General features: G+C 31.8%; 1 protein-coding gene across 1 annotated transcript; it reads right to left on the bottom strand.

Annotated features, from left to right (window-relative positions):
* Nucleotides 1-611: 611 nt before the first annotated feature.
* On the bottom strand, nucleotides 612-2,690 carry LOC11408955 (uncharacterized). Its single transcript, XM_003601094.4, has 2 exons — nucleotides 1,831-2,690; nucleotides 612-1,568 (listed from the first exon to the last, which is right to left on the bottom strand). Exons 1-2 carry the CDS (start codon nucleotides 2,185-2,187, stop codon nucleotides 948-950), a joined length of 978 nt encoding a protein of 325 aa, XP_003601142.1. The 5' UTR covers nucleotides 2,188-2,690; the 3' UTR covers nucleotides 612-947.
* Between the last annotated feature and the right edge of the window lie 18,653 nt (nucleotides 2,691-21,343).

The following is a 21,343-nucleotide window of genomic DNA, read 5'->3' on the forward strand; positions in this document are numbered from 1 at the left end:
GTTTATATTGCTTTCAAATTGAACCATATCAGACAAAAGCTAAGCCAAGAGCAAAAGAAGCTGGCTTTGGAGTTAAAGCAGTTCAGGAATCTCAGAGTGCAACAGTTCAAAGCATCCCTTTCCATTATTCTTTCTGGACTAAAACTAGAATGAATGATTAGTCATTTTCTTTGGCAAAACTTACAACCTCTTTCAATCTTTCAAATTCAATGTTAACAATAAAGAGAAGCAATCACTACCATGGAAAAAGAATTTTAAATTTCACCCTATGACACTATTCTGTCATCAGTGTTTGCCTTCTTATGTCTAAGATCATGGGCCTCTTTTTCACTTTCTTTTTTCCCTTCCACTTTTTTGGTTACTACTTATTCCCTTTTACTTTTGTCCTTTTCCTCACCAGCTGTAATTAGTTAGAGGAGGGAGAAATGGAAGTTTCCCAAATAATTTAACTCTAGTACAAAAAGTTAAAATTAAATTAAACAAATGATTTTTTTACCTAGAGTTTTTCACATCAAATACAATGCCTTTTGATTTTTATGTGCATTTTATTTGTGTACTATTGAAAAGTATGTTAGTTGTAGAAGATGAAAAGTAATATATAGATAAATACATTTGGTGTCTACGCGTGTCTATATTTTGATGTTTAAATAACACAACTCGTTAAACTAATCTACTGATCTATGAGGTAAGTGGCATGAAATTTTCATGTTTTTCAACCAAGGTAAAAGTGAAAAACAAAACAAAACACCACAAAAGATAACTTCTAATAAGTAAAAAAAAAAAGGGGTTAATAGAAGAAGGTACAACAACCCCATCAAATGTTACTCTAATCTCTACCATTTTTTTTTTCTTTCCTTTCAAGGAAACTATTTCTTCTTCTTCAATAGTTCAATTCCACCATTACTAATAAATAATTGACTTATTTTTCCTTTTTTTTTTTTTTTTTTTCACCTATGACTACAAAAGTCCAAAAGCTTCTTCCTTCCTTCAACAATCTCATCAAAGAAATCATCAAGTTGAGCAATAATATTATCAGCACCAGATCTAAGAACACCAAAAGAGCTTCTCAAATTATCAACTCTTTCTCTAATAGCAACTTCATTTTCCCATTCCATCATTGATCCTTTTCTCTCCATTTCACCTCTAAGATCTTCTATAACAACTTTTGATCTTCTAAATTCATGTAACAACATCCCTGGCCCACCATTGATCCCTGCCATCTCCGCCGCCACACGCTGCTGTAATCTTGCTGTTGAGATCATAAAAGATGATCCAAGAAATAAACAACCTTCGTATTCATAATCCTCGTACCCTCCGAAGATCAAATCCGATGATTCTGGATAACAATAGACCAAACCGTATAAGAGGATCATTAATAACAACGAACTCACGTTTCTCATTGCGTATAAAACACCTCTGAAACCGTTGAAACCGTTTAGTTTTGATTCAATTGAAACTCTTTCATCAAAACGTAATGAAAGTGGCTGAATCCTTGTTTCCATTAAAGCACGATTCTCTTCTTCTAGCCCAACTGCTTCTCTTCTACAACCTGATATTGCTCTTATTATCTGCATCATCAAAAACCAAACAAAATTGTTTTTTTTTTAATGTTCTGTTCTTGTTTGTTCATGTTCACATGCAAAAAATGAATGAAGAAATTTAAAAAAAAAATTGAATTTTTTCATGTGGGTATGAATCAAATTTGGAAAAAAAATTAAAAAATTTCATGTGGGTATGATTGAAATTTGAAAAAAGATAGAATTTTTTTCATGTGGGTGTGAATCAAATTTGAAAAAGATAGAATTTTTTGATGTAGGTAAGAATCAAAACCTGTCTAGAGATTTGAGGGGTGATGTGAATATGAGAATCAAGAGTTGATGTGATGTTTGAAGCAGCAGAGTAATAATTTTCAATTCCTGAAATGCCAGACTTAAGAACATGACAAGCTTCCCAAAGCTTAGAACTTTCATCCATGTATTCATCAAGCCATTTATCACCAACTGGTAGATGAAGCTTTTGAACCAAAAGGGTCAATTGTGTGTGTAAAGATCGAAGAAGTGAAAGTGTTCTTTGAAGGAATTGAATTGACATGAAGTTGTTTGTTAAGAACACTCTTTCAAGATCATCTATTCCTCTAGTTAGAAATGAGTAGAATCCATTCACTGAGTTTGTTGATGAAGGATCCATTTTTTTTTGTTAAGTTGTTAAAGTTTTGTGGAAATTGAAAAAAATTTAAGGAAGGAAAAAAAAAGATCAAGAAAAGTGTATTGGAGGAGTGAGAAGGGAGAGAGATTTGTGAAGAGGGAGGAGATATTTAAATTGAGAGAGAGTGGAAGAAGCATAAGGGAAAAAAAAAGGAGAATTTTGAGGGAAAAAAAAGGAGAAGAAAAGTGAAAGGAATTGGAAGAATGGAATATCTTAGAAGCTCAGGTTTCTAAGGTTGAAAAGGATTGTTGGGGGCAATGATGGGTGTTTCCTACAGAGGGGAAAGGATGATTGGTAATATGCCATTTTCATTGTTTAATGGACACAAAAAAGAAGATAGGTAAAAAAAGAAGACAATCAAATTTTTAGAAAAGGGATTTTGGAAAATATTAAGAGAAAGAAGAGAAAAAAAATGAAGACAAGTCATTAGCAATGGGGAAAATGGGAGGATGAGTGGGAGGGATGGACTATGGAGAAACAATGAAGAAGTCAATGACCCAAAACAAAACCATCTCTATAAAATACATACAAATTTTTGATACGGTGGTATACCTGACATCACATAAAATACATTAAAGATGGTGTTCGAAATACGGTGATATATCTGACATCAAAAATCATATAGAATGTATTCAAAATACGGTATTTGATGTCAAACTTTAATATCTAAAATAAGTAGAATATAATATATACTAATCTTTTTGAGTTTTTTCTTTTTCCTTCTTTTGGTGTGTCAACCTTTAAACAATGATTTATCCAAACTCATTCCATTTATTTGTATTATTTGGATATATTTTAGTATATTTTAAGGGAAAGAAACCGAAGAAGAGGGCGCAAGTTAGTGAGATTTTGATATTTTTATTGATACATGACATGTATAAACTACTATTAAGTATAAGGTTGAGATTTTCCTAGGTCATACAAAGTTTGACCATGGGTTGTTTTGTTTCTATAACATGAGTTTGATACACATCATGCTTTTGTTTTGAGTGCTCTTTGGCTTCTTCTTTCCTCAATTTCTTCCTCGAGCTCCTGAAATTTGCTAGCTAATCTTCAAACTCTATTATATTGAAATTTGAATTTTGTTTTTCCTAGATATATATTGTCCAAGTAATTGATTTTTTTTTCATCCAAAAAGTAGAAAATGGAATGATGAGGCTACTTGTTCTTATGTGTTTTTCGTAATCTTCTCCCATACATAAATCAGTCTTTTGAGGCCATATATGCTCTTTTTACAACTTTTATTAATAAGTATCATCAACTTTGTTTTGGGACCAAGAACTGAAAAAAAGATGATGCTTCCACATACCCCTTTACCACTCTTTATTCCCCCTGTATTGCATATATTTAATTCCAAACACTAACTTCTAAGTAGTATAATCCAAACCCAAAGTATCATTTAAATTGCATATTGTTCATTGTCCAAGCCATTAGTGAAATAAATATTCAATACATATTCATGCCATTGATTGAGTAGGCCTTACTACCCATCAAGCGACAGATATATTGGTAGGAAAAAAATTTAAAAATAATTTTGAGCTACATAGGTTCATGATTGTCCAGTATTGCAAATGGGTCCCATAATATGTGTATAATAGCAATTGGTTTTTAATTGATTTGATCGAATTTACTATTTAGTCACTAATTGAATTGAAGGCCACGAAATGTTACCTTTCCTTTATTTTATTGAAAAAGTATATTGCATTGTATGCGATTCTTTTTCTACTTTTTTCATATATATGCTCCAATTACTATTTATATGGATGACTTGTTTAATGTATAAAAAATTTCTTGGTTGGGGGAGAAGGGAATGGGGGACCATTACTACCAAGCAATCTAAATTATGCATCGGGTTATGTAACATGTTATTTATTTAATTTGGTTGAGACGAGTGCTCGTGGGTTTTTGGAGAATGGGACATCTTAGAAGTATGTTGGTCTTCAAAGATTTCATTTGGAAAAGTAAATATTGAATTGGTCATAGGTAAAGATTATATGGGCACCCCTCAAAACAAAGGAAGCTTACATATAAGATGATGTCATGGTGTGGCCATTGTGTTTCAAATCTACTCCCTCATTTTCAAAGGAAAATGTTTAGTGTAAACGCACATGAGTGTGTGTGTACACTCTTATAGAAAAATAGATAAGAAAATGGGATGTTATAAATGTGATAAGTTGATGATTTGTTAGGAAAATGAGTGTTATGAATTTTTTTTTAGAGTAAATCATTAATTTGGTCCATGTCTTTGTATCAAATTCTTAAATTAGTTTCTGACTCTATTAATAACTCAAAATGATTTTTGTCTTTGTCAAACATTTTTCAAATTGGTCATCAACTTTATTAGTTATTTTGTATTTTGAGTGTTAATGTCTTAATGTCTTTTGGATATTATTTAACCGTTAATGACATAATGCCTTTTTGATCTTATTTGGTATGTTAATGACTTAAAATACAAAATAACTAAAAGAGTCGGGGACCAATCTGAGAAATGTTTGACAAAGACAGTGACCATTTTGAGTTATTAATAGAGTCAGAGATCAATTTGAGCATTTGGTACAAAGACAAGGACCAATTTAGTGATTTACTCATCAATTTTAATATTTTTTTTATTGGATGGAATTAATATGAATAATACACTTTGAAAATTGATTTCACATAAAGTTGCAAGATTCATATATATTTCACACAATAAACGAGTAATTAATGGAGAAAATGATAAAAAAAAAAAAAAAAAAGTATTTTTAGCACTACTTCAAATGTCATGATTGATTTTTAAAAGGAATGAGAATTTAATCTCTATTTCTTTTCTCATTTATGATTATGGTTTTTCATTTTTAAATCTATAAATTTAAGGGAAATGCTAACTGGTGCCCCTGGAGAATTATATAGTAGTTAATGCATTGAAATTGTATAATTAATTTATAATAAAGTCAAAAGCAGTTTTCTTTTATGGTAATAATTCCCTTTTATGATATGCTTAATCAGTACCCCGGAAGCACCGGTTAGCAAGACCTTTTAAAAAATAATATGATATTGTTGATGTGGAAATATAACCTCTCAAGAAATGAACATGAAGATCAATTTAAAATTCAAGTTAGATCTTAAAAGGTTCTTAGTTGACAAGTTTAAGGCTACAAACCTTAGTTTGCAGTGCAAGAAACACATGATTGTAGTAAAATAAACGAAGTAAAAAAGGTAAGAAAAAGAAACAAACATAAAATGAAGAAACCAAAGTATAAAAGAAAGGTACTATTGTTAGAAGTAAAGGTGAGCTACATACATAATTCAAAGCAATAGTAAGTAAGATCTCTTATCCTACGAGGACGAATGTGTTATCTAATATATAAGTTTTTGGAACGGAAAATGAACTCTTTTGCATGAAGTTTGATAATTATTTCATTGTTTATAGATAAAGAAATAAACTAAACTCTTATAATACATGAGTGTCATATGTTTTCTTACAACCGTGAAATTTTCTCTTGTGAATTTCTTTTAGTACTTGAATTGTGAGCGCTAAGGTTCTCTTGATATATGACAATTCATTTTAAGAAGTTGCACATTTAGAATCTTCGAAATGCTTCAAGATCATTGTTTTTCGAGTTAAGCATGGTAGTCTTAAAAAATGGTCTTCGAGTTCTTGTACATAAAGTAGAAGAATTTTGCTTCGAATGTTTTATTACTAATTTTTTCTTTTAGCTTTTGATTTTCTTTGTTTTATTGAAGAGTGTCAATGTTTTTTTTTTGAATAGTCCATCTAAATTAATACTTGAGAGAATCGAATCTGAAACTTCGAGGATTGAAGAGTGTCAATTTTCTTGTATATTTTACAATTTTTTTTTCGGTTAGAGGCAGTGACGGATCTTGCTCAAAATGTTAGGGGGAGCCGTAAATACTAGCTAAAATATTATAATTGAAATTTATTAGAGGCATGTATAATTTTATAAATAATCAAAATAATATTAACACAAAACAAAATAAAAATATGTATACAAGGGATGAGTACTAACAAGTTCCCACCGTCGTAGCAGCCAGCAAGCCACTATGTAATGTATTTTTTATTTTAAAAAAAACATGGATGAGTAATATTATTGAATGATAACTATCGGATTTCGTTTTGAAGTAAGGAAAAAAAACACACACAGAGAACCCACAACCACAACACAACACTACATTTGTGCTTTTTGCAGGTAGATAGAAGCATCGTCTTCTTCACCTCCTTTTCTCCAAACACTCAATTTGATTCTTTGAATATGCAAAAGGTTCAATTTGATTCTCTTACTCAAGTCGCAATTCTGACTGCTGCAAACTAAATCGCAATCCCGACACCGGTAACTGATACGATAACGAAAGAGAGAAGCCACGAGAGCTTAAGGACGGAAAGGAATTGAAATTGGAGTCTGCGGCGATCGGAAATTTGAGATCGGCGGCGGAAGGAATTGGTGTGGACGGTTTAGGAAGTAAAGTTGTGGAGTGCCGTGAGAGAGAAGATGCTCACAATCACAGGGTGAACACTGCAGTTGGAGTATATATAAAAAAAAAATAAAAAAAATGGGGGGTGCCGCAGCTCCCTTCCGCTCTCGAGAAGATCCGCCGCTGGTTAGAGGTGTCCATATTTAATACTTCACCATGTCTTAAAGAGAAATACCTAATTTGGAAGTATTTGGGAAAAAAAGTACATTAGCTTGATGTTTTATTTTTTGACTGGACAGCAGCTATAGCGCATTGAGTGCTGCCGACCTGAATGTCCTAATAGTAAAATAGAAAATGTTTTTTTTTTTGAGAGAGGAAAAATAGAAAATGTTATTTCATGGTTTGTTTGTACGAGTCATTTTGTTTTTATGTACCTTTTTTATTTATGTTTTATTTGTTTATCACTTTACGCTTTTTCCAGATGAACATATATTTGAAATGTTATAAAATAGCATTTATATGAGATGGTAAAATATTATTTTTTGAAGTTGCACATCGAGGATAATCAGTTCAAGTAAAACAAAAGAGAAAAACGTTTATCTATATCAATTTTAATATCCAACACCTTATTTATATATTCAACCTTTGCTAGAACTTATTGATCGAATTAAGGTTCTCTCTTTCTGGTGAATGGAAAGGCAAGAAAACTAGGTCTTGATTTTGATATTTCAACAATGATGGTTTAATCAATTTTTGTGTTTCGATTAATCTGCTGTTTATTTTTCAATTTTCTTTGTTGTTTTTGGTGGAGTTGGTATGTACTTTGTACGCTTTGTTTTCAGCTTCTCTTTGTGCAGTCCTTTTGCTTGAGGAACCATTACGCTTTTTACGAATGACCGTATATTTGGAATGTTATCAAAAAGTATTTGTATGAGATGGTAAAAGATCTATTTCAGTTTAACTAAAGATCTCGAGTTTGCCAGTTTTATCAAACTCAAGATTATTTTTTGAAGCATGCAGAAGATATCGATTCACATAACACAAAAAAGAAAAATGTTTATCCATATCAATTTTAATATTCAACACCTTATTTATATTTTTTTTCTTCTGAAACAACAAATTTTATTAAACAACCAGATCTCTGCTCAAGGCGAACATAAATCGGTGAAACTGAGAATACAACCAAAAGGCGTCATATATAGGCGGAACACCCGAAAAAAACACCCAAAAAACTCCCAAGAGGATAACATCCACCATAAAACACGTCACCACCTAAAACAAACTCCTTCACGAAAACCACCACTGAACAAACGATATCCAACCCCATCCGTCGTCACTACTCACCCTTAAGAAAACAACCCCTCAGAAAAATCCCATTCCAAAACACCAAAGCTGATCCACAACGAAAAAACTCCTATATAAGAGATCAATCAGCTTCCACCACCTCGCGACCTCTGATCCACCGAAAGAAACCATAAAAAGCCCAAAAACTAATCTTGATCCAAAGAACTGACTCCCGATCTCGAATCAAAAGTGATCGATCCACCAGACTTATTTATATATAATTCATATATATTGAACCTTTGCTAAAACTCCTTGATCGAATTAAGATTCTCATTTTCTGGCGGATGAAAAAGCAAGAAAACTAGGGCTTGATTTTGATATTCAACAATGGTGGTTTAATCCATTTTTATGTTTCGGTTAATTTGCTGTTTATTTTTTGATTTTCTTTGTTGTTTTTGGTGCAACTGGTATGTACTTTTGTATACTCTGTTTTCGGCTTCTCTTTGTGCTCTCATTCTGCTGGGAACCGTTTGTTTAATGCATAATTCCATTTTGGCTTGTCAATAAAAAAAAACATCTTATTTCTATATAATTTGGTTACATATGTTTTTTTTTTTCTCATTTGATAAATGGTGTATTTTCATATGTGGTGTGAATTGCAAAATCATGTGAATCATCAAGTATTTGAACACAAGTTGCGCCTGATGCCATTAGATTGATGATAATTCTGTGTGGGTGTTACATATCAAAGAAGAAGTAACAAAAAAAATACAATATCAATTTTTTTTTTGAGAGAGAACAATATCAATTTTTTTACGTTCAAACAAACCCATTCATTGGTAAAAGTCTCAAGGTATTTGAGATTTTACTTCTTTTTTTTCAAATGAATTTGTGGATTGCAAATTGGCATGAGTAAGCAGTGCTACAGTTTTTCAAATAACCAAATCATCCACCGAATTGTCAAAAACATCTGTTAGAGTTGGAATAATATCAAGGTGATAATTTTGTTATAAAAATAATGATTTCAGTATTGGCATTACCTAAAAAATGATTTCAGTATAAAATGAGTGGCCATTTAAAAAAAAAAGTATAAAATGAGTGGACATTTAATCATAAAAGTGTTTTTCTTTCATTGAGAACGTTTTTCCTAGTGCAAATTATCAAAAATAGTATACTAAAAAAATTACATGCGTACTCTAAAATTTTCTTCTGCAATATCATGTTCTAAATTCGTCGAATAATCAGCTCGTTATCAATATTCTTAGACACAACTCGTCTTTGCCAATCGCTCATCCATTCATGCCTCATTCAATTATGCAATCTAGTCTTCACTATCTTAATAGTAGAAAAGGATCATTCAACGGTTGTTGTGGCAATATGATAGATCACTACTTACTTCAAAAGCATATGAATTAATCAACAATTGTTGGAGGGGAGGGGAATATAGGGTTTTGAGAGGTGGAAAATATAGGGGAAAGGGATAAATCATTCATATTTTTTGAAAAATTATATTTTTAGATAATGTTAAATTAATGTTTGTAATTAATATATTTTGAATTTAAAAATATTATAACAATATAGATTGAATTTAAAAATTACTCTCAAACCTTCAAAGTCTTTCAAGACCCTCCTCAAATATAATTTTTGAGTTCCTCCAAATAAAGAGGATTTTGTATTAAGAAAAAACTAAACCCTTAAAAATCCTCCCCTCTCAAAATTATCTACTTCTTCATCCTACTCATTCCTTTTATTTTTCAAAGCCCTCGATTTCTCTTCAAACTCGCAAACAAAAGCAAAACCCGAGAAACTAAGTTGTTCAAGTTTATTTTAGAATTACAACTTCTATTTTTTTCAATCAGCAAATTGAGTTTCATATACTTTCAAGATTAAAACGAGTCTACATTCTATAAGGTATAAGGACAATTTTTTTTTTTTTTTGCTGTACACAACTTAATAGTATAGTGAGCAATGCTATATATCAAGAAAGATTTTATTAAAAAATTTTAAGAATGACATGGCAGAATAATCACCCTTAGATTTTATCAAGAAATTGTCCTGAAATTAATGTTAGCCAATAAAATCTCAGCCTGACCGGAAATTATGAGGTGGTGGGTGGTATGTATTTTTTTTTTATGAAAGGTTAATAAATAAGACTGAAATCTAAGGGTGATTATTGTGTCATGTCATTCTTGAATCTTTCTTATAAAATCATTCTTGATATCTAGCATTTTTCATAGTATAATTTAGCATAGTTTCTCTAAAAAAAAAAAAAAAGTATAATTTAGCATAGCTGACCTTATAATTAATTAATACTGTGGGGTTCAAATGGTAGACAGGTAGTATTTACCCTCCCTAAAATGAAGAATAAAACAAACAATAATGGCATAGTAGTACCACCTATTAACAGAAAATGTACATAACTCGAGTATTTAAGACTGCCACATTCATACAAAACCGTAAATTAAAGAAACCTTCTATTCTTGCGTACCATACAAAACAAGTTACACAAATCCAAACGTTGCTTAGTGAAAAGAGGTAGTTGGGGATATAGAATCTGAGTGGTGGGCAAGGGCTTGTTTGTTCATCTATGGTAAAAATTCCTTTTCCTAAATAAGATATGAAAAATACTCTAATGATGCATGTGGGAATCAATGAAAATAACTAAAAGCAACTAGGGGTAGTTTTCTCAATTGCTTAAAATACCTATAGTGGAGGGGTAGCTAGTGACACTTAATTTGTACAAACGTTCCATTGCATTAATGTAAAAATTGATTCGCTAAATCACATGGTTGCGAATTTGAGATTTTGGACCATTAGAATTTGATTAGACAATTTGTACAAAAAAAAAAAAGAAGAATTTGATTAAATCATCACTGTATATTCTTCTATACAAAATATGAATTTTGCCAATTTAGTCTCTAAAATCTTGACAACAAGGACTAAACTGACATTTTTATATACTTAGAGAATATTTATTTATATAGTTTATAGACTAAATTGAAAAGATAATGATGCTTTATAAAATAAATTGATGATTTATTCAATTATATTTTAACTATTTTTAATCTATTTGGTATTTAACTCTATTTTTAATTTATTTAGTAAATTTAGATACTAGTAATTTGATGTTAATTAGACAATTGAGATCAAGTGGTTGAGGACCAACGGACCAATTTCGAGATCTAAAACAAATTTTATAAAACTTATGCTAGTTATATTAAAATGCATTACAAAGTTTAATTATGTTAAAATGTACTATATTGCATTTTCAAAAAAGAAAAGAAAAGAACTTGAATTAGTATATATTTTACCATGAAAGAGGAGGAGAAGATATGTGTAATTTTCTCTAATGTATTTAGCTTAAAAGGATGAGTATATATTTTTAATATACGAGTACAGAGTAGTGTGTAATTCAAATTATATATATATATATATATATATATATATATATATATATATATATATATATGGGTTTGCTACAATAGACCCACCTCATTTCATGAAGATCTATTTTAGCAAGATGCACCTTTTCACTTGGACATAAATGTCCATATTTTTGTTTTTTGAGAAAATTAATACTAAAGGATACAAATGTAATTTCCAATTACGCTAGATTTTCTTTTTAGTTTTAGGAGATCTGCGGAGTCCACCTTTCTCTTTCTTCCTTCTCTTTTGCTATTCTTCTTCTCTCACCATTCTCTTTTTTTCCATTTTGATTTACTCTCAAAATGTGATTTTTTCACGTTGACAATTATTTTCAAGGTTTTGTTTCATTCTTACACTTTTATGTTGTCAAGAAAATTAGTGATTGTGGTGAAATCATGGGTATATTTGGATTGGTAGTATAAGGTGGATGTAATTAGAAAGCATCTTTTTTTCAGCAACGTATAAGTTCCTTAATCTCCAGTTAGTGCCAGCAACGAAAAAACAACAACAACGTTGAACTTCCGATGACGAAAATGAATTTCGGTTGAAACCCACCATTGATTATATCTTTTCAAACAACCTTAAACCCATGTGGGATCCTCTAACTCAGATTGAAATAAGAACAAAAATTCTTTTTTAATTCTTTACTTACTGTTTCCCTTATTTCTTTGCTTGAGAGTTTGATTCAAAAAATTGGATCAATGTCAGTTAAAAGTATTGAAATTTTTATCATGGATTCAATTGGGTTTCGATGAATTTTGTTTCTGCCATGAACTTTGTGACTAGGGAAACTTGTTTTGAAGGTGGCGATGACAATTCACAAAACTTGAAAGAAGAATAGAAGAAAGGAACCTGCAACTGAGAGAGAGATACCGTAAGAGAGAGAGAAGAACATAAAAAAGGAAATAAAAACCATAAATGATTTCAGTCAAAAAACAAAAAAAAACATAAGCTGAATTACATCTTTGTCCCTTCCTTTTCTCTTTCTCAAAAAACAAAAACATGGGCATTTATGTCCAAGTGAAAAGGTGCACCTTGCTAAAATAGACCTTCATAAAATGAGGTGGGTTTATTGTAGCAAACGCCATATATATATATATATATATAATCACATAGGAATGAAAGTAAAACTAACAAAACTATGTCACTAGCTCTTTTTAGATGACAAAACCAATCATCTTAAAATTTATATCCTTAGACATACAAGACACAGTGATGACACTTCATCATGTAATATTTATATGTATGTTATCGAGCATTTCTTGTCATTTGAAGATTTTCTAGAGGTTTTAGAGTGAGTTACAAACAGTTTGAGAAAACTTTTGTAATGTTTTTTATTTGAGTCGTTGTACTTCGTTTTCTTCCCTAACCAGACAACTCATAGGTGTTTTGTGTGTTTATAAATCATGGAACTAGGCCAACCAAGTCATCTCATGCAAGTTATGGAAGTTAGATGATCAAGTACAATGAAGATTTGAAGACCAAAACAACTTGAAGGAATTTTGTCCCATAACCCAAGCTCATATCAACGATGACAAGGAATTCTGCTCATTACCCAAACGTTTTTGCTCGTTCCCAAAGTAAATGTACATATTGCCTTTGCGTGAGTTAACTTGCGCTACGTGACTTAAGTCACGCTAGTTATAATTCTGCAAAAATGACATTGAAATCCAACGTGAGTTAACTCACGTTGGTTTTCATGCCTAGTGGTGGGCAACAGAAATATAGCAGCATATGATGCTATAGCAATGGCATTAGTACAGATGCTTTTTCAGCATGCATACAAATAAAATATAACATAAATAATCACTGTTGATTAAATTTGTAATATTTATGCTTATTCTTTTAGAACCATTTAGATGATTTTAATTATTTTGGGTGGATGATGTTTCTCCTCATGAAGCTGAAAGTAAGGCTTTGTTTGCGAGTTTTGAGGAGAAGGAAAGGAAAGGCTAAGGTGGGGAAGGGAAGGAAAGGGAGGGAAGGGAGAAAGGAGGGAAAACCTTCCCCTTGTTTGGGAGTTAAAACACCAATAAGGAAAGGAGATGAATGACTTATGTTATAATTTTTCTATTTTGCCCTTTTTTCTCTTAAATTAATACATTGTGTTATACTTTGTAATTTTTCTTCTGATTTATTCAAAAGAGCTTATCTCATGAAAAACAAATTATTTATAGAATAAAAAAAACTTGGCTTAATTGATCACTTAATCCCTTAACTTAATTCTTTTTTTTAAAATGGTCCCATAACTTTAAAACGTCTCAATTTGGTCCATTATCTCTACTTCCGTTAATCAAGTTAGTCCTCTCCGTTAGTTTTTTTGTTAAAACCGTTAACCCTTGCCACGTGTCACTTAAGATTTGTGATCAAGGGTTAGATTTAAAAAGCGCACACACATATATAATGGACTAGCAACATATGATAATTTAATTATCTTTCCTTATTTGTCTTAAATTTCCTAAAACTACAAATTAAAAATTACCAATAATCTTCATCTTCTTCCCTCTTCATCTTCCAACTTCATCCCCATCAAAAAAATCCAGCAACAACATATTCTAGAACTCAAATCTAAGCTATAGTTTATTGTCAATCAAATTTTCAAACTAAAATGGGAATCAAATTTCAACAGCAACAACAATTTGGTTTCTACTTGTTGCAAATAGTAATGATGTTGGTCCTCATATAGCCATCAACAACAACAACAACAATTTTTTAATCACAATAACAACAGCAGCAACCTTTGCAAGAACCATAAACACCCCAATGGCAATTTCAACAACAACAACAATAACAACAGCAAAAACCTCAACATCAAAATCTTCATCAATCACTTTTTTATCTCTTTCATATTCATCAATCTAAACAATAAATAACTCAAAATTGTATATTTGTATGGGAGGTAAGAGAAATTAGAAGAAGGAAAAAAAACATGTCACTTTACGTATCTTCTTTTTCCTTTTTTTTTCACCACCAACTTCCAGTCACCATAACACCGTTGTTCAGCCCCCTTTGGCAACCCCACCACCCACTTTCTTATCTCTTCCATATTCATCAATCTCAACAAAAAAAATACCCAAAATCAAAAATTGGAAATTCAAAAACAAAAACCCAGAAATAGGGATTCCAAGAAATAGTAAGATAATGATGCGGATTGAAGGTTGTGAGGGAATAGCAGATTGTGTTGTGTCTTTTTGCAGACATGGATGGGCATGGAAGAAGAGGGAGTGAAAGAGAAGAAAATAGATCGATCTGGTTAGAAAGAGGGAGAGATAATAGAAAATGATCAAATGTTTCTAAGTCCATTGTAAACCCGTGTGTGCTTTTCATATCCAACCATTGATAACCAATCTTAAGTGACACGTAGTAATGGTTAACGGTTTTAACAAAAAAAACTAACGGAGAGGACGAACTTGGTTGACAGAAGTAGATATAAGGGATCAAATTGGGACGTTTTAAAGCTATGAGACCATTTTGAAAAAAAGAATTAAGTTAAAGGACTAAATGATCAATTAAGCCAAAAAACTTATTACAATCACTTTATAAAAAACAACTTATTTATACAAAACAACTTATTACGGTCTCTTTTAAAAAACAGCTTATCTCATGAAAAACAAATTATTACGATCTTTTTTTAAAAAACAACTTATTCAAAACAGCTTTTTTATGCAAAATAACTTATTACGATCTCTTTTTTCCAAAAACAGCTTATTTATGCAAAACAACTTATTACGATCTTTTTTTTCTTCAAAAACAGCTTATTTATGCAAAACAACTTATTACAACATCTTTTTCAAAAACCGGTTATTCAAAACAACTTATTTATACCAAACAGTTTATTACGACATCATTTTCAAAAATAACTTATTCAAAACAGCTTATTTATGCAAAACAGCTTATTACAACCTCTTTTAAAAAAAACAACTTATTCAAAAGAGTTTATTTATGCAAAACAACTTATTACGACATCATTTTCAAAAACAACTTATTCAAAACAGCTTATTTATGCAAAACAGCTTATTACGACATCTTTTTCAAAAACAGCTTATTCAAAACAACTTATTTATACAAAACAGCTAATTACGACCTCTTTTAAAAAAAATAGATTCTTTATGCAAAACAACTTATTACGACATCTTTTTCAAAAACAGTTTATTCAAAACAGCTTATTACGACCTCTTTTCCAAAAACAACTTATTCGAAATAGTTTATTTATGCAAAACAGCTTATTAGGACCTCTTTTCAAGAAACAACTTATTCAAAATAGCTTATTTATGCAAAACAGCTTATTACGATCTCTTTTTCAAAAATAGCTTATTCAAAACAACTTATTTATGCAAAACAACTTAATACGATTTCTTTTTCAAAAACAACTTAAAGGATGATGGTGATGATTTAGATGATAGCAACAAAGAGCATTATCCACCATTTGTCATGCCTAAAAAGATGACTAATTTTAAGTGGGTGTTAGGAGCCAGATTTGGTACCAAAGATTAGTTCAAGGAAGCAATTACCAACTATGTTATCTACAATAGGACTTGTTTGAAACGATTCAAAAACTAAAAGGACTTGTTTGGGACTTTTGAAACTTAAAGGACTTGTTTGAGACTTTTGAAACTTAAAGGACGACTTTGGGAAAAATGAAAAACTTAAAGGACCTTTAGATGCATTTGACCTAAATATAAAGTTCGACTACCTTTCTTAGGTAGTTTTATTTAAATTATATATATTTTTAAATGTCAAAGACATCCCTAAATGAGCCGAATCGAGTTGTTCGTAAACTTTAAATAAGCCGAACTTAAGTTGAAAAAAATGTTTGTTTCGAACTCAAGTCGAGTTTCGAGCCGAACAAATTCACATCGAGTCGAACTCGGACAGGTTCGATTCGGCTCATTTCCGACCCTAAGCGAAAGTAAACACTTTGAACGGATGGATCTGGCTGTCAATCTTTTTCTCATCATCATGATTTTCACCTAGAAAGTCTATAAGAATATATTTCATTTTCCTTTTAATGCTCATCTTAGATGGTTACAACTGAGTGGTCCTAAGAATTGAAAATGATATAGGAAAATTTAAGAGAGAAAGTAACAGGATATATAGTGTGTTGGAAAGATATCCAATTCCAACCTGGAATGCTAACTAGGGATGACAGTCGACACATGAATATGGTTTAGATGTTTATCGTTGTTAATTTGCATCCGTATAGATTTAGAAGATATTTAATATAAATTATCGGATTTAAAAAACACTTGGTAAACATCTTTAAATAAGGAGTGATGAGTCTCAACTTGATAGGAATATTTGTTTATCTGAATTCTCAATTTAATTGAGCAACCAGGGGACCACTGAAACTTTCATTCTTCTTGATCTTAAATTCTGATCATAAGCGAATTTATGTTAACAAGGACGATTCTAAAGGATACTTGTAAATCAAACATCACATTAAAGGGTGGAGGACAGGTGGAGCTGTTTAATTAGAGTTGAAATTCTCTTCCTTTTTTACAATAAATAGTTTAGAAGCAATGTGAGGTGGGTCTAGAAATAAACGGAGTTTGACAATAATTTGATTTTGTTCTCTATTTGAGATTGAAAAATGGTTGAATTTTCTCGAACCAATTGGTTTTTTTAATCAAATGAATCAACTGATTTCTCATAATCAAGTGTAGAGTTGGGTATTCCATCTCGTTAAATATTAGGTTAACCTAAACATGTACATGATGTCGAGTTGTGATATATGAGTAAACCTCACATTGATTCATTAATATACATGTTCATTTGTATTGTGACAAGTGTGAGTTATGTGCATTGTTTGAATAAGTTGATGTTAAAATTTTATAAATAAGATAGATCCTTAAACTTAATTCCTTAAGATTCTTTAAACTCAATTCCTTAAGATTTTGTGTTAAGACGTGATGTTCAGTTCTCTTGTGTGGTGGCTCTTAACTGAATATGAACGACCTTAAGATTTTGTGTTAAGATGTGATATTGTTCGGTTCTCTTGTGTGGTTGCTCTTAGCTGAATATGGATAATCCAGACTCCCCTCATGATCGAACAATACCCAACAATTGTATCAAAGTTGATAGTTCGAATAAGGGTTTCACCGACTCATTGTGTCAAAAGTCTTCCTGACAATAGTGGTCAAACATGTCTCGTAGTGCCGCTTTGACAACGGCGATGCAAATGCAAGTGTAAGTGGGATGAAAAAGCTTCCGCTTGAGGGGGAGCATGCTCACATGAATGGATATAATCACACTTGAGAGGGAGACTGTTGTGGCAAATGTGAGTTAGAAGTCTCATATTGCTTGAAAAGTGGAGGTTGAACACTTTATAAGCAAGATAATTCAAAAACTCATTGTCTTAAAATTTTAAATTAAAATATGGTATCCAACTCACTTGTGTGTTTGCTTTTGACCTAATGTGAATAATCTCCCAAACTCCTCTCATGACCTAACAATCCGTGAATCATTCAAATAAAAAAAAAATTCAATTTTTTTTCAAAAACATGTAAAATTAGAATGATAAAAATGTCTCTGCAATCTTTTATTTATTTTGGCTGCAATTTAAGGGAAGACAAAGTATATTAGTACGTATCAAATCATGACAAGGGAGATGTGGCTGGTTTGATACACACTGTGTCTTCTCCAACAATTTTGTGTGTGATTAACTGAATACCTATATACAAATGACACAGTGGGGAGCATAGATATGATTAAAGATCAAGATAATTTTGCAAACATGTCCACTATAATCTACATTACACATCTCATGGTTTCCTAAGAAGATACGTAAATTTCCATCATTTTAACTCCATTCAACTAGCATATATATATATATAGTTGATATGATCTATGGGTCCATTTGTGTATGTGGGACTTATTTTGCCTCTATGCTTGAGAACGCGTGGGAAACTATAGTTGCAAAAGGGAATGGACTCATTACGGGTCAACGAATTAGGTCTTGTTAAGAAACAAGTAAAAGGGTTTGCAATTATTATACAAGAAGAAAGGACTCAATGATCAAATTTTAATTGTATGCCTTAGGTTAGGGTCCTATGATATGATATAACCAATTGCCATGTTTGACTAACTACCATTGATAGTGAGAGGTGATCAAGGTAGGGCTTTCATTTTATTTATTTTTTGTAACTTTTCTTTTCGGTTCAATAGGTTGGAAACACTCACCACTTCAAGATTCCCTCCCACTATGATTATCTTTTGGTCCTTTTCTCCTTCTCCTAGCAATGTTTTTTTTTTTTAAAATGGTTAATATTCCTTAATATTATTAGGAATTGTTGTTAGAAAAATTTGATTTTCGATTAATTTGATTTAGCTGTCTTGTGTTTGGGATCTCTGAAAGCAAAACAAATTGCCGTATTTTTCAACAAAAAGAAGTGTCTATACATCAGCTCTTTGATAAAGTGAAACTTCTATATTTTTGGTGGATAAAAGCTAAACACAAAAACTTAGCATTTGATTTTTAACATTGGTGGCTAAATCATCTTCTGGTTTATATTTTAGCTTGTAAGTGTTTTCGAGTCATACCCTTAAACTCGTTATGCAAGTTGAAATCTCTTTTTCGTTAATATATTTTATTGGCTTAAGTATGTGTTTCGTCCATGCAATTAGGGGTCATTTAAAAATTGGTCCCTGTAATCGTTAATCCTGACAAATTATCCTTGTAAAGTTTAATCATTTAAGAATTGGTCCCTCAACCCAGTTAATTAGTGCCAAGTCACTGATTAGCTTAATAATGACGTGAATGGACAAAAATAACCCTGGATTCATCAGACAAATGCGAAAAGACCAAAGTACCCCTGACTTCATCTTCTTCTTTTTCCCTCTCGTTTCCTTTCTCTGTAACACCATTTCTTCTTACGCCACCACACATTAAGAAGCAACTCCAAGTACCTTCAAAATTCTAATCCTCAAATGTCAAAATCTCAAATTTCCTTTGATTCAAACAAACAAAAAGTAATTTGAACAAACCCCTAAAGACGTCAAGGTGTATTTCAAACACAGATGCAACACAAACATCAAACCCAGATTCTAATTTCTATCATAAAAACCTGATAAATAATTCCCATCAAATAAACCTTTCCAAAGAGAAGGAGAAATCCAAAGAGAAAAACAGTATTTTCTCAAGAAGGCTGCAACAACCGCGACGGAGAGAGAGAAACGGAGACGGAAACCACTACGATGGCGACAGATACAACGACTGCAAAGACGGCGATAGAGACAACAACCGTAACAACGGAGGAGACGACAACCACATTGAAATCGAAAATACCCTTTGGTTAAAACTGGAATTGCAGAAGAGTACCAATTTAGTACCAATTGAATTGGAGAAGAGTAACAATTCCACAGTTTTTCTCAAGAAGGCTGCAACAACCGCGACGGAGAGAGAGAAACGGAGACGGAAACCACTACGATGGCGACAGATACAACGACTGCAAAGACGGCGATAGAGACAACAACCGTAACAACGGAGGAGACGACAACCACATTGAAATCGAAAATACCCTTTGGTTAAAACTGGAATTGCATAAGAGTACCAATTTAGTACCAATTGAATTGGAGAAGAGTAACAATTCCACAGTACACTTTTATTATTCTCTAACTTTGGTTTTTAGATTTGGTTTTTGGATGAATTTGAAGAGATGAGTTCTGTTTTGTTCATGGGAGAGGAAGATTTATGAGGTCCATTTTCTTCGGTTCTTGCTTTCTCAAGTAAAACTATGATAAAAAAAAGACTACAATGACAAAATATTCAATAATGATGAGTTTGTTTGATTTGATACAAATGGGTTGGCTGCAACCAAGATTAGATTGAGGGGTGGTAAAAGAAGAGTGAGAAGGAGAGAAGAGAAAACACTTACGGTGGTGGGAGAGTGGTCTTAAGAGGTATTTTCGTCATTTTGCCGCACTTTGATAGAAGGAAGGGCATTTTCGTCTCTTCAAGCCAAACTTTGCTGAGTCAATATGCCACGTCAGCTAATTAGTGACGTGGCAGTGATTAAGTGGGGGGAGGGACGAAATTTTAAATGATTAAACAATGAAAGGGTAAATTGCCAAGATTAACGATTACAATGACTAATTTTTAAATGACGCCTAATTGCAAGGACGAAACACATCATTAAACCTATTTTATTTTATCATGTTCAAAAAATTATTAATAATTGTTAGCATTATGCTATGAGTTGTGTTGTGTGGACCAAACCCTCAATATTTTAAACACTTCAGTCCTTAACTTGACTGTCTACCAACCAAACCAACCTAATATCCCTTCTCTTTCCCACTACCCTTTATACAGATTTCATGGAAAAGTTTAAAACCATCAAATAATCGTTTTTGGTAATTCAAGGAATACTAGTGCTCCTAGTAGGCTCTAAAAATAGGGCAACTTAGGGAACCCTTTTTATGTGGGGAGGCCGTGGTATTTCAACTGTCCTTGTTCATCATGATTGTGATTTTGATATGTGATTTTACCTTCATAATTCAACATTGTTTATATCATATTAATAATAACTATTTGAAGTTTATACTAGCTAGTATACCTCATAGTCATATGTGATACGACGATGAGAAGATTCCACATGTTGACAAAACTGAATGGTGAGGCTACACGAGGCTTGTGCCTTGTGGAGGTGCTGAAGATAATTAGCACCTAGCAGTGTCAACTTTGATGGATGACACTCTTTTTTGATCTTGATAGAGTAGGACCCCAAGGATTCTGGTCAATCAAACTTTCGTTATATAATACCATACTGGCCCTTTAACATGACAAGTGCTTCCTGTGATATATAGTATAATCCTAAATCTAGTTTGTTAGTTTAGTCCCATCAAAATTCTGTGATTTTTCTTGGGACTTAAATTTCCACTTAAAATTTGACAGATTAGTTGAGATGGAAGAGCAACCAGTTGCTCCAACGCAGTTATAGAAAGTGGGTCATAACTCATAAGTGGAATAAGACTGCTACCACCATATAATGCATGTATAGTACAAGTATCCACCACATATCAT

This window comes from Medicago truncatula, chromosome 3, assembly GCF_003473485.1.
Source record: "Medicago truncatula cultivar Jemalong A17 chromosome 3, MtrunA17r5.0-ANR, whole genome shotgun sequence".
NCBI lineage: Eukaryota > Viridiplantae > Streptophyta > Magnoliopsida > Fabales > Fabaceae > Medicago > Medicago truncatula.

Coding starts and splice junctions, on each gene's coding strand:
- LOC11408955 (XM_003601094.4), bottom strand. CDS start 2,187: ATGGATCCTTCATCAACAAACTCAGTGAATGGATTCTACTCATTTCTA. Junction 1,569..1,830: donor CCCCTCAAATCTCTAGACAG/GTTTTGATTCTT, acceptor TTGATGATGCAG/ATAATAAGAGCAATATCAGG.